Raw genomic sequence first — 17543 nt, forward strand, 5'->3', positions numbered from 1 at the left:
AATTCATGCTCAAACAGTTCCCAAAAGGCTGTTTGGAGTCCTGTTTATCTTCTGCTCTTAAACAGAATCAGAGAGAAGTGAGCTCTGGACTTTTGGGTCCAGGAGTGGGTAAACTGTCTAGGCGACCCATACAAAATCTTTAAAAGCAGCAATATCTAGGGAATTAACACGCTGCCTTCATGTGTAGTTGCTTTCTTCTCTGTATGGATAGCACTGTAATCTCTCTGTTATCATAATGTCAGAGCATCTTTTCCATGTACTTAATTTGAATACTCTGGTATTGGTTTGCATATATTTCTGTGTTTGCATTGTTTTTATTTTACTTTTTTTCTGCCTACAAAAATAGTATTTGGGAATAGGTATTTGGGAATAATTTTTGGTTGCTTATTGTGTTCTTTCAGCAAAGATTTATCTAATTGTGCAAGTTGCATGCTCTTAAAACACACCAGATGTTATAAAAGATGGTTCCTTTGATCTCTGCCTTCACGAGTTCAGAGGCCATTTTCAGAAGGTGGGAAAGAGGAATCCAGAAGGGGGAAGTTTTGGGGCCCTGAGAAGAAAGCATGCATAAATGGGCAGCAGTATATTTCATCTACTGGAGTTCCCTTCCCCTTCCTCACTGGGTTCCATCTTTTGGTTCAAGTGGGTCAGGCTCAGTTGAGTGTGGAAGAGCTCTTGACCCTCTGTGGGCTCTGCAACATCCACATCCCCCTCCTAAACAAGCTGACTTTCATGTTGCAGTTGTGTGGTCCCTTCCTCCAGATGTTGCGAGGTGTCCATTGTCATTTGTGGGGCGGTGATGGGGTCACCACTCAGTATGGCATCTAGCTCCACATAGTAGTGGCAGCCCTTGAGGATAGCACCAGATTTTTTGTCCCCTGCTTTGTCTTTTGGTAGGACTGATGCAGTTCTTCTCTCTTTGCCAGACAGTGCTAATTGTCCCTGTTGTACCTCTGGCCTTTGCAATATCCAAATAAACATCTTTATTTCTGCAGCAGTTCCACATCTGGGCTTGTACAGCCCCTCTACGCTCACAGGCTGATGAAATCCAGGAATTCTTTCCTGGACAGGAAGCAGCATGAGGTTTACCTGAGCTTTTTTTAGCTATAGCTTTACCTGGAATAATACCTGAATTCTAGTATACCAAAGGTAGGCTAGTAGGATGAGAGGAATTTCCAAACATATTGGGGATTTTAAGAGGTGGGGAAGCTTCCCCTAGGCAGCAGAGTTCAAAAATTTGAGAAAAGCAGTCACTGCTGTGGGACCAGGGGCCTTGCGGTTCTTTTGCCGGAGGACAATTTGTACCGGTACAGGTAATGCAGCATCCACACAGGCATTATACTGATGAAATGGTGCTGGTACAGGATTTATGCCATTTGGGGAGATGGTTTAGCTTGAATGGGTTTTGCTGGCAGGACTCAAAACTGAGAATGGATGTGTGCAAGGATGTGCCAACAGAAGGGAAAACTGGTAAAACCTTGTAGCATAGACCAAGCCTTAGAGCATATCCGATTGATATTCTGACTTAGGTCTCTGTCTTGCCACTTGAACTGAGACTCCTTGGGGTCAGCTTCAGGTGTTCTGCCATTTACGCTAAAGGCCTAATTCTGCTTCTGTTGAAATCAGCAGCCAAACTGCTATTGACTTCAGTGGAAGCAGGACCCAGAACCCTGAGGAGGATATCCATCAGATGTCAAGAGCACTCAATAGTCTCTTGCATGGCCTCCAATCACTAGAGGGCAAGCTCATCATTTTCGAATACTACAGGATCTAGAAAAGGAGTACTTGTGGCACCTTAGAGAATAACCAATTTATTTGAGCATAAGCTTTCGTGAGCTACAGCTCACTTCATCGGATGCATACAGTATGTAGCTCACGAAAGCTTATGCTCAAATAAATTGGTTAGTCTCTAAGGTGCCACAAGTACTCCTTTTCTTTTTGCAAATACAGACTAACACAGCTGTTACTCTGATACAGGATCTAGTTTGTTTTGTTGGTTCTTGGTTGTCTGGTAGGTTATAGTGGTGCTTCTCTGTAATTGTCCAGTTGATATCCTGATTCTGAAGGAGTTGTAATTCAAAACAATACTAGTTGCATAACTTACTCAGGTTGCCTGCAAATATGGATCATTAAATTATAGCTCCATTGTAGGTAGAGCACAAGATGCGAGAGCTAGAAAAATGCAGTGAGCTAAACAGAAACGGAGGACTTACAAGATGCATAAGTAGGGACATAAGACCTGTGCAGCAGCAGTAGAAGTAGGGTGAAGGAAAGGCACCTCAGAATGACATTCCAGAGAAATGTTTTCTCTCCATGTTTTCCTGTGGTCAAGGCATGCCAGTCACAATGGCTGAATCTGGCTTAACTTGCAGGGGATTCACACAAAAGGTAAAAAGTAAGGTTTTTTGCCTGCAAATAATAATCTCTTGTCTATGAAAAATTAAAAGAAATCGGAGTGAATAATAGAGCAGGTTGAACATTTTCCATTAAATCTTATTGACAGAAAATGGGTATTGGACAAAACTGAAGTTTTAGTGATGGAATTTCTTTTGTCAAAAATGTTTGGATTTTTATGAGAAAACAAATCCGCACCTTCCCTACCCAAAAGAAATCTGGTTATTCAATGAAATCCAAAAAAATTGATAAGTGGGGGAAAAACAGTTGTTTTTGTTAAAAAAAATTTTTTTTTGCTGTGCGAAGGAAAATATTCCCAGTGAACTCTAGTGATTAGCCTCTGTTTCCCCTACTCTATGATCATGGTGCAAGTTATTTTTTGTACTACAGCTGCATGATGTATATCTCCCATTGTTTGTATTTTAAATGTAGGAAAGCTTGGGAGCGTCCTTCTAGACCCAATTCCAGAGAAATCCTCATTCATTGGTTCAAGGAGGAGCAGCTTCCACGACGTGCTGGGTTTGAGAGGAACACCTGTGCTGTTGCGCCCTGGTTTCATGGTAATTCAGTTATCTTTATTCTTTCATATAATTGAGCCTGAAGGACGTTCTGGGTTGAAGTGGTGGGTTACAAAATATCTTTTTTTTTTTTTAAAGAAACACAATAGGCACTCTCAATCACATCGCTAGTCGGGAATAATCTTGTTCACCTTCCTTACAGAGGTTGGTATAAAATGCGTTGCTGACTGACAAGTAATGTCTATCCATTATCTTTATCATAGAGAGACTATTCTTCCCCATTTTCTTTTCCTCTGTTTTGTAGTCCAATTTGTGACACTTACCAGTTGTCCTCCTATTTCTCAGCATTATCAGAGCCTGAACTGCTCAAATGGAGATCTTGAATAACATTTGGGACAGATGTATGTGTAACACTGACAGACCTCGGTCGTTGGCTGGCAGGATCGAACCTGGGACCTCTGGAGTTTAGTACATGAGCCTCTACAGCATGAGTGAAAAGCCAATTTGCTGTTAGCTAAGGCTGTAGAGCAAACTCATTAATCTCTCTCTCTCTCTCTCTCTCTCTAAGTCGTCTCAGTGCCACTAGATGGGACAGAACACCACATCCCAAAGGTGTATGGGTTAAACGTGCACACATGCAAGTCTCATTTTCATCTTGCATTACAAACGCAGTTTATACTTGCTGTAATTATATAGGTGGGAACCAAACATTCTGGCCATTAGTATAAAGCATAGCTGACACAAAAACTTCTATTTATGAGCTTGAATGTATTTTAGATCCAAGTCATAATACTCTTTTCCTCTGAATGTTAGGAATTAGAGCATTATAGTAGGTGTGGTGGGCCTGACCTTTGTTTGACCCCAATTGTCGTTTCTTATTATGGGGTTGTGTTTTTAGAGAATCCCTCACTTTCCTTGAGAGCTCTTTGACAGGTGAGCCTCCCTCACTCCCTGCTTATCAAGGCATAAATAAGTTAAATGTACACATGGAGAATCATATCTCAACTAATCATCTGTTACAAGCAAAAAATGAAGAAATACAATTATTGTCAGCTCTTGTCTGTCTCCAGGTTGTGGTTCCAAATCTTTCTCACTATACATAAGTTCTTACTTAAATATTTTAGAACACATCAGCTAGCTGCTATTTTCAATGGCTTGGTGCTTCAAACAAGAAGAAAGAAGTGGCTAGCTCGTAAATATTATACATTTCCATTTTTTATGAGCAGTAATGCAGATGAAAGATGGGCCTGTAGATACAGATATTTGACATGGGATCTCTCTAAGAGTTAGTTAATGCAATAATTGTATTTTTTGTAGTTTTCAGTATATGGGGAAGGGCCTCCTGGGTGACTAAGCATGCCTCTCAGTTGTGCCAAGGTTTTAGATTGATGTGGTAAATTTGCTCCAGTTTCCAGCAGCCTGGCTGCCACACCTTATAATTCACCTCCCCCACCACTTCGATCACTTCTTAGGAGTCTCTGCCGCTGGGCCAAAAGTTTACTCTCTGCTGTGGGCACCAGTGCCATCACCCAGTCTCCAGGTTGGAACCGTCAAACCTTTGCTTGGTGGTTGTAATGGGTCTCCTGTGCTTTCTCCAAGTGTTCCCATACAATGGGCGTAACTCTGGCTATACGATCTCTTATCTGCAGTACATACTCGACTGTGTTCCTTCCGGGATTTGGCTCTTCTTCCTGTCTTCTCTGGCTATATCCAATATGCCCTGGGGGTGGCGCCCGTATAGTAGTTTGAATGGAGAGAAGCCCATGGAGGCTTGTGGGACCGCCCGGATGGCAAACATGAGGTAAGGCAGTAGGGTATCCCAATCTTTCTCATCCCAGTTTACCACTTTCCTGATCAAGGCCATTGGTTTGAGGGTGGTATACAGAAGTCCGTAGGGCTTGTACGTGGAGCAAAGAACAGAGATCTTTCATCAGCTTGATCAGTCAATATCTCCTTGAGTAGCCCAACCTCGGCAAAGATCTGTACTAACTCCTTAGCTATTGTCTTGGAAGCCGTGTTGCATAGGGGGACGGCTTCCGGGTACTGGGTTGCATAGTCCAGGACAACTAGTACATGTTGGTGGCCCATGCTGTCTTCTCTAGGGGCCCTACCAGATCTATGGCTATTTGTTCAAAAATTATCTCTATTATTGGAAGAGGTATCAAAGGGACCTTCAAGTGTGGGCAAGGGCTATGCAGCTGACACTCCAGACAGGAGGTGCAGTACCGCTGGACATCTTTGTGTACTCCTGGCTAGAAGAACCTCCGCAGGATCCATGCCTGGGTTTTCTCTACCCCTAGGTGTCCTCCAAAAAGGTGACTGTGGGCAAGGCTCAATATGGATTTTTGGTGCTTTCGTGGCACCAGAAGTTGCTGTATCTCTTGTTCCTGCATTTGCACAACCCAGTACAGGAGATCTTTCTTCACTATAAAGTAAGGTCTCAGGCCGTAGACCTTCCCATCCACAGGTATCCTGTCTATCTCAGCCACCTTTCTCCTGGTGTTGTTATATCTGGGGTCCTCTGCTTGGTCCCATCCGAAAGTTTCTCCTCCAGGACTAACCTGCCTGAGCTTCCAGGGGCCGGCTTCTTCTTCTTCCAGTGGCTCACCGCTGTCACAGCTGGGGCTAGCCTCTGGCTCACCTTCCATGGTCAAAGTTTCTCTGTCTGCTGTCCATGTCTATCTGCCTACTAGGGAGGTCCTCTGGCCCTGGGTCAAGATCTGGGTTCCCAAAGCCTTCCTCTCTTTTGGTCTTCCGGGTCTTTCTGGGAGCAGGGAACAGATCCTGAGAAATCTCAGAAAACATCGGGGGTTGACATTCCCATGGTGACAAGTCATTGCCCTCAGTGTCCCCTCCTGCCTCCAGCCTTTCCAGGAGAAGTAAATTATCAAACCCTGGATAGTCCCTCCCAATGACTATGGAATATGGGAGTTTAGGAACTATGCCTACTGTCACCTCAATGGGGTTCCCCTGAATCTCTATCTCTACTGAGATGGTGGGGTAATAGCTTATGGCCCCATATACGCATGTCACTGCTACTTGTTTGGCCTGTAGCAGCTGGCTACTTTTTACCAGCTTACCCGATATGAGGGTGATAGCACTCCCAGAGTCCACAAGTGCTGTAGTCTCCACCCCGTTTATTCTCACCGGCCTGGTGTAGTTATGCGGGGCTACTGCGACCCCTGCGAGGTGGATAAGGGAGCATAGGACCTCCCAATCCCACAAGTTACATTGCATAGGCTTCTCAGTGCTGGGACACTGTGCTGCTATGTGTCTCCACTCCCCACATGCATAACGTCTATAATTGCTTCCAGTCACTCCCCTATCACGTGGGTTAGGGGGTTTAGTCTCAGGGTTCCCCCCACTCAGGCCATTCCCTTCCTTCTGGGTTCCTAGCTGGTTTTCAGCCGCCCTGTTCGACCACCTAGGGCTCCCCGGGGGTTTGGCCACCCAATCTTCCAGGGTTGGGGTGAGGTGCTTGCTTCACAAGGGGCCTTCCATGGGAAATCGGTCAGTTCTCTCACAGTCATCCATCTTTCTATCAGCGTGATCATTTTGTGACAGGTGGATGGATCGTTCTGGCCTACCCATTTGCGGAGATCTGGCGGCAGTTACTGCATGTGATGGTCCATGACCAAAGTCTCCAAAATCTCCTCCGGACTGCATACCTCGGGCCGTAACCACTTCTACACAAGGTGTATGAGGTCAAATAGCTGGGATCTCAGAGGTTTGTTCTCCTGGTATTTCCACTCATGAAACCTCTGGGTCCATATTGCTGCCATCATCCCTGATCGGGCTAGGATCTCTGTCTTCAGCTGGGGATAGTCAGCAGCATCCTCGGCAGGTAGATCAAAGTAGGCCTTCTGGGCACCTTTGCACAAAAAGGGTGTGAGAATGCTGGTCCACTGCTCCTGGGGCCACACCTCACGCTGAGCAGTCCTCTCTAATGAGAGCATATATGCCTCTATGTCATCTTCTGTTGTCATCTTTGTCAGACAACCAGTGGCCCTCAGGGTTCATGTCCTGTTGGACCGCCGGGCCTGGGTGGTGAAGATCTTCAGCTGGTCCACTACCTCTCACAGGAGGGCTTGATCTTGGGTTGCCTGGCTCACCAAAAATTGGTTGGTTTCCTGCAGTAGCTGCATAGGCTTCTGTTGCGCCATCGCCTGAACCTGGGAGGCCTCCTGTTGGGGCACCGTGGCTTGCGCCAGAGCTCTCACCACCTCCTCCACTGTGGTACAAAACAAAAACCCCAAACCACAGTGCACTCCTTTTTTTAAACCTCTTTTTCTTCTGCCACACTGAACAATGTTTCAGAGTGGTAGCCGTGTTAGTCTGTATCAGCAAAAATAATGAGGAGTACTTGTGGCACCCTAGAGACTAACAAATTTATTTGAGCATACGCTTTCGTGGGCTAAAACCCACTTCATCAGAAGCATGCAGTGGAAAATACAGTAGGAAGATATATATATATACACAGAGAACATTAAAAAATGGGTGTTGCCATACACGCTATAACGAGAGTGATCAATTAAGGTAAGCTATTATCAGCAGGAGAAAAAAACCTTTTGTATTGATAATCAGGATGGCCCATTTCCAGCAGTTGACAAGAAGGTGAGAGTAACAGTGGGGTGGGGATGGGGGGGCAGAATAAGCATGGGGAAATAGTTTTACTTTGTGTAATGACCCATCCACTCCCAGTCTTTATTCAAGCCTAATTTAATGGTGTCCAGTTTGCAAATTAATTCCAATTCAGCAATCTCTTGCTGGAGTCTGTTTTTGAAGTTTTTTTGTTGTAATATTGTGACTTTTAGGTCTGTAATCAAGTGACCAGGGAGATTGAAGTGTTCTCTGACTGGTTTTTGAATGTTATAATTCTTGATGTCTGATTTGTGTCCATTTATTCTTTTGAGTAGAGACTATCTGGTTTGGCCAATGTACATGGAAGAGGGGCATTGCTGGCACATGATGGCATATATCACATTGGTAGATGTGCAGGTGAATGAGCCTCTGATAGTGTGGCTGATGTGATTAGGTCCTATGGTGGTGTCTCCTGAATAGATGTGTGGACACAGTTGGCAATGGGCTTTGTTGCAAGGATAGGTTCCTGAGTTAGTGTTTTTGTTGTGTGGTGTGTGGTTGCTGGTGAGTATTTGCTTCAGGTTGGGGGGCTGTCTGTAAGCAAGGACTGGCCTGTCTCCCAAGATCTGTGAGAGTGAGGGATCGTCCTTCAGGATAGGTTGTAGATCCTTGATGATGCGCTGGAGAGGTTTTAGTTTGGGGCTGAAGGTGACAGCTAGTGGCGTTCTGTTACTTTCTTTGTTGGGCCTGTCCTGTAGTAGGTGACTTCTGGGTACTCTTCTGGCTCTGTCAATCCATTTCTTCACTTCAACAAGTGGGTACTGTAGTTGTAAGAACTCTTGATAAAGATCTTGTAGGTGTTTGTCTCTGTCTGAGGGGTTGGAGCAAATGTGGTTGTATCACAGAGCTTGGCTGTAGACAATGGATCATGTGGTGTGGTTGGATGAAAGCTGGAACATGTAGGTAAGTATAGCTGTCAGTTGGGTGGTATAGGGTGGTGGTTATGTGACCATCACTTATTAGCACTGCAGTGTCCAGGAAGTGGATCTCTTTTGTGTGGACTGGTCCAGAATGAGGTTGATGGTGGGATGGAAATTGTTGAAATCATGGTGGAATTCCTCAAGGGCTTCTTTTCCATGGGTCCAGATGATGAAGATGTCATCAATGTAGTGCAAGTAGAGTAGAGGCATTAGGGGACGAGAGCTGAGGAAGCGTTGTCCTAAGTCAGCCATAAAAATGTTGGCATACTGTGGGGCCACGTGGGTACCCATAGCAGTGCCACTGACTTGAAAGTATACATTGTCCCCAAATGTGAAATAGTTATGGGTGAGGACAAAGTCACAAAGTTCAGCCACCAGGTTTGCCGTGACATTATCAGGGATACTGTTCCTGATGGCTTGTACTGTGAACAATGGATCTCACCGCTAACACCAGTTGTGACAAAGCTCTGACCTTGTCTCAGTGGGTCCCACGCTTCCAGGTGGATTACACTAGCCTCAGAGTTTCACTGTAACCCTCCACATAGCCCTGATCTCTCTAGAGGCAAGGGTCACAGACTATTGAACCATTTTCATCATAAGCCAGCAAGGGAGGTAGGAAGAAGCAACCCTTCCTCGCACAGTTTCTGTTGTCTCACAGTCCCCGTGATTAATCAGGGAGAGTGGGGGAGAAAGGGGGAGCCTGGGCCCACCCTCTACTGTGGGCTCCAGCTCAGGGACCCTAATAGTAGCAGCTGTTGGTAGCTGACTTTCTGAAACAGGCTGAGTACGATTCCCTGGGCCACTTTCCCACAGCAGCTCCCCACTTCCTCAACTTCGACATCACCCTTACCTCAGGGCAGGATCCTTGAGCCTGATAGGGTTTGTGCTACCCAGTTTCTCCAGCAGGACGGCTTCCTCCTACAGCTCCTGACCCATGACTAACTGGGAGACTTTTAACTAGTTCCAGCCAGCTCTTGATTGGCTTCATCAACCTAGCTGTCTCCACTGCTTTCTAGAAGGATCTTAATTTGCCCCAGGTGTGTTGATTAACCTGGAGCAACTGCCAGTTGATTACCATGGTAACAGGGTTTTGTTTAGCCTGGAGCTAACATACCTGTTTCTCACTACTTTCGTGTAGCCATCTGGCCTTGCTCCATCACTATATACTAATACTTTGCCCTTCGTCTGCAGTGTTGTCTTGTTCTTTCCTTCCTTCTGTTTAAACTCCCCTTAGGCATGCAGCTCTTTTCCTATGAAAATTGGCTTGTCACTTGTTATTTCTGGGAAAGTTCAGTTGTGGCAAACTCTCAGACCCTACATTTTGGCTCATGTATAGTTTGACTCCTGAATATAGAAGATTTTCTCAAATCGTTCAAGTGTCATGTAGGAAACAAGAACCAGACTCTAAAATGATCCCATCCTTAGTTAAGATCTGGAAGTCCTCGATGGGTAATTCAGATCTACCTACATTAGGCCAATGGACAAGCTCACAAGTGTAGAAAGGACATGTCCTAGTCATTACTATTATCAACACATTTTTGTCTTATATCTATTACATGCCATTAGTGAAGGAGCTGAGTTTAAGAAGCTGTCCAGTCAATAGGTGTTTGAAAGGGAATCTTCTTTAGGTCCTGAGAGTCGGTGAAGAGACATTGTAGCCCAAAAGTATGGTGTTCCCTCTGATTTCAGATCAAGAATTCCTTCTCATGGCTTTCTTCTCCCATGTTGTTTGTGGGAAGAAACGCTGACAGATGTAAGTAGACAGGATGGTTCTGCAGACTGAACTACTTCAGTATGGGATGTCTAACATTTTTGAGTGTTAGTGTCTTGTTTTTAGAATAACCCTGCCACAGGGATAGGATGCAACAGCAAGATTTCTTGTAGCTTCTATTGAAATGAGCATTTTCTCAGGGTCACAAGTATTTTAGCTGTTTGATTTGATCAAGACCTTATGCAGCAATAAATACAGTATGCTTGTTTGTTCACAAAACACAATTTCTGGTTCTCTAGCGGGGGTGAGGGGGACTTAATAAGTAACAGAACATGTTAGGATGAGATGAAGTAAACCCTAGTGGGGATATGGCATTTTTTAACGTGAATTATCTATTTTCCTATCTGTTACTTCATCTGCTTTTTTCCTGTTTGATTTGCTCTTTTGAGAATACAGAGGGATGGATCCTCAACTTGTTTACATAGAAATGGAGTTAAGGAGCATGTGATGAAAAAAGGGAGATAGGGCCCTATCCAAAGCCTATTGAAATCAATAGGCATCTTTCCCAGGGACTTGTTGGATCAGGTCTCTGTGAATGGGACACACCCTACTGGGGGGATGGTTGTTCAGTGTCATAATCTGGTTCCAAGTGGACCTATCTATGTCCCAAACATCATTATTGCAATTAGTACTAAATGGCACCCTTGTTGGCAATCTTAGAGCACAAACCACGGATTGAATCAGTCTGGAGACTTAATCACTCTCTTGTCCCTCTGGGGGCTCCCTCTTGAACAGCTTGAAGTGTATTGTCATGGATTGATGGGGAAGAATGCACTGCTGTTGCCTTACATTGTCCCTTTTCCATAGATAAACAGGGCACTTCAGGACTGACAATCCAGCACTTTTCATCATTGTTGAATCCAGAACATAGGAATGAATATACATCTCACCATGGTAGGGCATGGTGAATAACCCCCCCAGGTATTATAAAGGGACTGCTGTACACAGAAATGGGACATGTCAGTCTGGGAAAATGTATCTGACTAGTCTTTGGTGGAGGTATTGACAGGGCAATTCCTGGGGACCACTAAATTTTTCTATTGAACCCTTGAAGTGGTAATCCCCAAGCATGAGAATATTATGTTGAGTATCTTTAAAAGAGACACTATGCCCCTGCAAGGTTATGTATTTGTGGACTGTGAGTGGATTCACTATATAATGATAGTGATGTGATTCCAGCTCTGTATTCACTGGGAGATGGCCTACAGTTTTAGCATCACCGTATCAATCCCAGTCATCTAACTCAAATATGAGGTACCAGCTCATACAGACAGTATTTTTCAAGGACAGCACAGTGTGCGGTGAATATGTGCTAAATCTTGAGTGCTACCAGTAGCTGATGATGGGTGTTTCAAGCCTGGTTAGTTTCCAGTAACATATGACGAGAAAACCTGACAACTTGATCAACTCTGATTCAGTTCTCAACTTCTCACTCTGGAAACCAGAGGTGTTTTTGATTGGCTCTCAGAAAAGAGAACTTCTGGCAGTATGTCACTCCACTTAGCTCTCAATAATTGTTTTAGTTGACCAGTCCTTTGGAAGGCTTTGAGATAGTTTTTTCTAGTGCCGTTACAGTTGAGAAGTGTCAGCATAGAGAAGTTTTTGGCAAACAGAAGAAATGTTTTAGACCCATGGTCCCTCTTATAGGAGAGCAGAGTTTCAAAGTGAGGTAACAGGAGCTGTGGCATGCAGCAGGGAGAGAGGAAGCACAAAAGAGCAGCTGAGCTATTGCTTTGAAATGAGAGAGTGAGGTAACTGAATAATTAATGTGAATAGGCTAATTGCTAATGTGAAAACAGGCTTCCCTGTCCCTTCACAACAGGTAATCTTCCTTGTTTTCTGTTTCACTGAGACCCAAAGAAGTAGATGGTGGTTAGAAAGAGATTACTTTACTGGACAGATATTGGATGCTAAAAATGAGTGATTACACAAATGTAACCACAGATTTAGAGAGATGTTTGCCTGGCGGGGTGTGTTCAAAGTTTAGGAGACAAACAGGTTAGGTGCACTAAGTATGAACTGCCTTAGTATAGGAAGGTTTTTTGTTTTGTTTTGTTTTAAACTAATCTGTGTCATTCCAAGGTTTAGGTGGCATCAGACTATTATTTTCCCTTGGTAATGGTATGCTCCCGCACTGGATCCCTTCCCCCCACCCCCTTTTTTTTTTACATTAAGCAAAACTAAAAGAAAAAAGAACAAAAGTAATTTGAAACTGACTATATATGTTCTGCTGTCATGTTTGGAGATAATATGTGTGCAAACTAATCAGTACATTACAACAGGGTCATTTATTTAGAGTAAATCAAATATAAGGACTTCATTCATTCATTTTTGAGAAAGTAAAAATGATAAAAAGCAAGGACAGAGCTCTAACACATACTCCAGGAGAAGAAAACTTTTCTTGGTAGAAGTTTCTTCCAACCATTGGACATGTAGTGTTACAGGGGGTGCCATTTTTAGACTAAAACAAACCAAAACAAAAATAGTTGCTTCTAAACAACTAGAATACCTGCTCTTGATATGCACATACACATCTATTACATCCTTATCATACTAATCGTCTACTAATTCTTTATAAGCTATTTACAAAGGGACTCAATATAAAATGTAACTGAACAATCAGTATTTAACCCCAAAATAGTTATACTTCTTTGCATATTTCCCATTTAAAGCACAGCAAATATTATAGTAAAATCAAAGCCCAGAGACTGTAGTCAGCTTTCTTGCAGGTGGTCTTCTGACTGGCCCCTTCCCCTTATTCTGCAAAGCATTGTGATGACAGCCCTATTGATCCAGCTGCCAAGCAAAAGCTGTGAAGCTATCAGTCTCACTACTCCTGTGGAATGATGGCTTTCGAATCTTGCTAAGCCAAAATTACTCTCTCAAATAGGCACTCAGTAGGATCTGTGCCTACCAGCACTCTTGCTTGACTTATGCTAGTGCTACAGTGTCCCATTGTCACTTTCACGAGTGCTTAAAGTCAAACCTCGGTCTAGGACTCAGTAAACAAAAATAACTCTATCAGTATGTTTTAAGCAAGTAGACAAGCAATAATTTTAATTACAAACTTCTTAGTCTAGCCAAGTGCTTTAGAAGAAAAATTAGTAGCTCAAATTCCTTAGATATGTTCTAAGGTAGTTACCAAAAACCACATCATCAAAGTGTTTTTAAAAATCTATTTGGAATTTCTATTAGTTTGAATAGAGGGGAAAAAATCCATGTACAATATGACAAATTTATTTATATTTTATACTATGCATATAAAGTCTGATCCAAAGCCAGCGAAAACAATGGAAAGGGCTTTAGATCAGGCTAGTATTGTACACGGTAAAAGTGTATAGTGCAGACAAAGTAATAATATAAATTAAATTTTGACCAAAGCAAACAAACATTTTTCACCTGTGGAAATATATGGAAAACAAAAATCATAATATGTTTTCTTCCTAGTTAACTATTATGAGTCCCCTTATAAAATTAGGATTCTGGGGTCCATGTTAACTGTGGCATTTATCTGTCTCCTTACACTCAGCGAGCTCTCCAGACAGTGATTTACAGTGACAATCATCACTGAAAGAAAAGGAGGACTTGTGGCACCTTAGAGACTAACAGATTTATTTGAGCATAAGCTTTCGTGCATCCGATGAAGTGAGCTTCAGCTCACGAAAGCTTATGCTCAAATAAATTTGTTAATCTCTAAGGTACCACAAGTCCTCCTGTTCTTTTTGCGGATACAGACTATCACGGCTGCTACTCTGAGACCAGTCATCACTGAGTATGCAGAAGGGATGGTATCCTGGCAGTTTGTTGATGATCTTTCAGATGTGATGTTCAATGTAAATTATTAGCCTAGTCGGTTTTTGAAGTCCACCATGGACATGTCTGTGTAATTGTAAAGTCTGTCATCTTTCAGGAAACATTCATTTCTTTATAAAGCGTATATTTTGCGGGGGAGGGTGTATTTTTTTCTTTGAAGATCCTTACTGTTAAATGGCTTACCTTTTAGATTCTTTAAAACAATCTCTTGTATCATAACTCCCTCCTGCAAAGCACAGTTAGGATATTTCATTTCTAACGTTTGGAAATATGTGCATCAGCCATTGCCAAGCCATCACTTTTTGACAAGCTAGGATGTGGCTCGAATAAAATCTTTGCCTTTAATGGCTGACACATGGCGTTTTCTTCCCACTTAATCACAAGTAGTTGTGATGGCTGCAGTGCAAGTTGTGCTAGCCATCCAGCGGTCACTGTGCTGTGTGTCTTATTCAACAGATTCCCTCTGCTTTCATGTGCCAGTTTAACTATAAATTATGGGCTGGATCTTCTGCTGCAACCTAGCCACTCTGGCTGTGTCCGCACTGTGATAAAAACCCCACAGCACCAAGTCTCAGTGCCTGGGTCAGCTCACTCAGGCTCATGGGGGCTATACAATTGTAATGTAGATGTTCAGGCTTGGCTGGAGCCCAAGGGTCCCAGAGCCCAGGCTCAAGCCTGATCCCATATGTCTACACGACAATTTTATAGCCCTCCACCCAAGCCCCATGAGCCCAAGCCGGCTGATTCTGGCTCTCAGACTCAATGTCACAGGTTTTTTATCGCATTATAGACATACTCTTTGGGCTGCCTGAAAGCAGCCAGTTCTCCCTGATAAGCATAGGATGTCTCCTGTGATGTGGGGGCCTAGGAGAATGGCAGGGCCAGGGGGCAGGTATAACTTACTGTTGCCCCCCGGTGATGGACCTCCCCTTATTATCCAACTGGTATAGACTAAAGTAAGCCCCCAAGCTGCTCTGATTTTAGCCAGCTCTGGTGTAGCAATGATTACAGAATCAGAAAGCTACCACTGGTTACTTGGGGCTTCCCCCTAGCTGCTGAGCCCAGCTCCGATTAGATGCAGCTGAGAATTTGGACCTATATTTCATTATTTTCAAGTAAATTGTAACTTTCTTTTAAAACAACTTGGGTACAATTCAGTACAAATCAAGATAAACTCAAAGCAATAAGGACACAAAATGGATAACATCAGCCTCTCTAGTCAATTAGTGACTTGTCAATGACTGTAATAAAATATTTTGCCTACTACCATGCTATCCAATTGACCTTTAGACATTTCAGTGTCCAACACTGGACCAGCAATATTACCGTTTAGATCATTGCACTAGTGAATTTATCTCTCTCAAGCATTTCCTTTGTTTTGACTGGCAAATCAATACTGAGGTGAAGACAAAGCAATTCTAAATAATACACTGGGGGATGGGAAGAGAAGAGAAAACAAAAGACGCTGAACATACTGTATAGTTCAGTTAGTAAAACTGCAAAACCTTTCCTGTATGGCATTGCCTTTTGATAAATCCATCCCGTATGATTTGTACAAAATGGTACTTCACAGAAGTTTCTGACATATCTGTATGCTAGTCACTAATTACAGGTTATGTCTTAGAAGTTTATTTCTGATTTCATGTATAAGCAGACCTTGATTCATATCCCTTATGGGCCCTCAAATAGAGCAAAACCATACTTCTCTGTTTCCCAGTGGAGAAGTGAGGCTTAGTGTTTGTGAAGTGCTTTCGGATTCTCATATAGAACTTAAAATTATTATTATTATTGCCTTTATGGTAAGAACTTTTATTAGTTACAAGAATATATACAGTATTGTTTCTGCTACAGAGTTTATTATGAAGAATTTGGGGCCTGAAAGGTTTTTTAAATTCCGAACTTTATCAATGGCATCTCCTAATCTGTCCCAATGCTACATAATTTTGGCAGGACCAAAAGGTGTGTCTCACATTACCTTTTTCTCTTTTGCATCTCTAATTTAGGTCAATTTAATTCCAATCAAATGTTCTTAGATATGCTGTTATCCCGTAAATTACACCCTCATTTCCCCCTTATGGAGCCTGTCAGAGGTAGGGTGGGTCCCTGACCCCTTCAGAAGGCCAGCTACCCTCTGACAGGGCCTTTTTATGAATGAAGGTTGTATTGGTATGTGATGAGGTGGTATCAATATCTTCCCAGTGATCTTGGGTCAGTAAATAAGGATGTGGCACCATCAAGCTTTAATGCAGTGTCACAGTGTCAAGAAATAGACATTACAACACAGAATCATAATGCTTTTCTGTCCCAAGGGATGGATATTGGAAGGTGCAATGCTACTGCTCCCACAGCCTTGACTGAGTGGGTTGTTTTTAATTCCTGATTTTATTGAATGGTTCCTGGAGATGCTCCGTGACAAAGGCAGGAGCTCCTTATAAAATGTATTGTATAAGTAGAACCAGTTTGTTTTTTCTTGTTTTTTTTTTTATAGTTAAGATCTGCATCAGTTAGCCCCATGTACAATTAACTGATGATTAAAATTTCTTTTTATTGTTCATTTTGCTGCTTGTCTTCTGGCTTGACAAAATCCTATTATATAGATTAGTGTGATTATTTTTTCCTCATTTAATGAGTCTGGTGGGGAAGAGGTGTCTCATAAGTATTTAAAGCTATATTGGTGGGGGGGACTGTACTAAGGATTAATATTGGAACATCTTAGCTGTTCATTTCTATGTTAGATCCAGATCACATGACAAGTCTCTCAAAGTTATCCTTTCCATTTGAAGGCTGTTTAATATCCTGTGTGAGTTGATGGTCTCTATCCAGTTTTATAAGCCAAGGGCCTGATTCTCCATTGCCCTGCACATGCCTTGTGCAAAGTGCATATAATACACAGTTAGAATGGCAGTGTGTTACACCCATTTTGCACTGGGATAAATGACTACACAAGGCACAGAGCAATAGAGAATCAGGCCCTGACCGTCAACATCACAACAGCTACCTCTACCAAAGTTCATACCACTGATTGCAATCTCAGCACAGAGATTGAGGATTTCCTTGGAAATTAAACCACATGTTCATTTCTAGAAGTGATTCCTTCATATCAGAGCTAAGGCATAATGGTGGTGGGATAAGGTTTAGCATGGGGTAAGCTTGCATTGTTGGTGCCTGTTGTATACCTCCCAGTTTGACAGGGCACATTATTTATATAAGGGTCTGAGTTTGCATTGCCAGTGTTTGCAGCCATCCAAATAGATGAATTACTTACCTAACTACCTGTGTGCTCACACAAGTATCCAAAAATGTAGTGATTAATATTTTACAGGCCAATATTGAACCAATACATCATATGTTTCTGCATATTCCATTTTTATTACATCGAAATGATTTAAAGGCAGGCTTGGCCACTTTTACTCACGCTTGAATAGTGTCTTACTCCTCGAGTAGCCTCGATAAATTCAGTGTGACTGAGTAACAAAATCTGACACT

The 17543-nt window shown here is 42.8% G+C and overlaps 1 protein-coding gene across 2 annotated transcripts in view; it reads left to right on the plus strand.

Moving 5' to 3' along the window:
• Positions 1–17543, plus strand: part of SH2D4B (SH2 domain containing 4B) — a 105649-nt gene that overhangs the window by 62623 nt on the left and 25483 nt on the right. For both annotated transcript variants that reach the window (XM_077822633.1, XM_077822631.1), the window contains one exon: positions 2827–2954. In XM_077822633.1, the coding sequence (XP_077678759.1) occupies positions 2827–2954 (128 nt within the window). The remainder of the gene's footprint in view (positions 1–2826; positions 2955–17543) is intronic.

This window comes from Eretmochelys imbricata, chromosome 7 (assembly GCF_965152235.1).
Source record: "Eretmochelys imbricata isolate rEreImb1 chromosome 7, rEreImb1.hap1, whole genome shotgun sequence".
NCBI classification, from domain to species: Eukaryota; Metazoa; Chordata; order Testudines; family Cheloniidae; genus Eretmochelys; species Eretmochelys imbricata.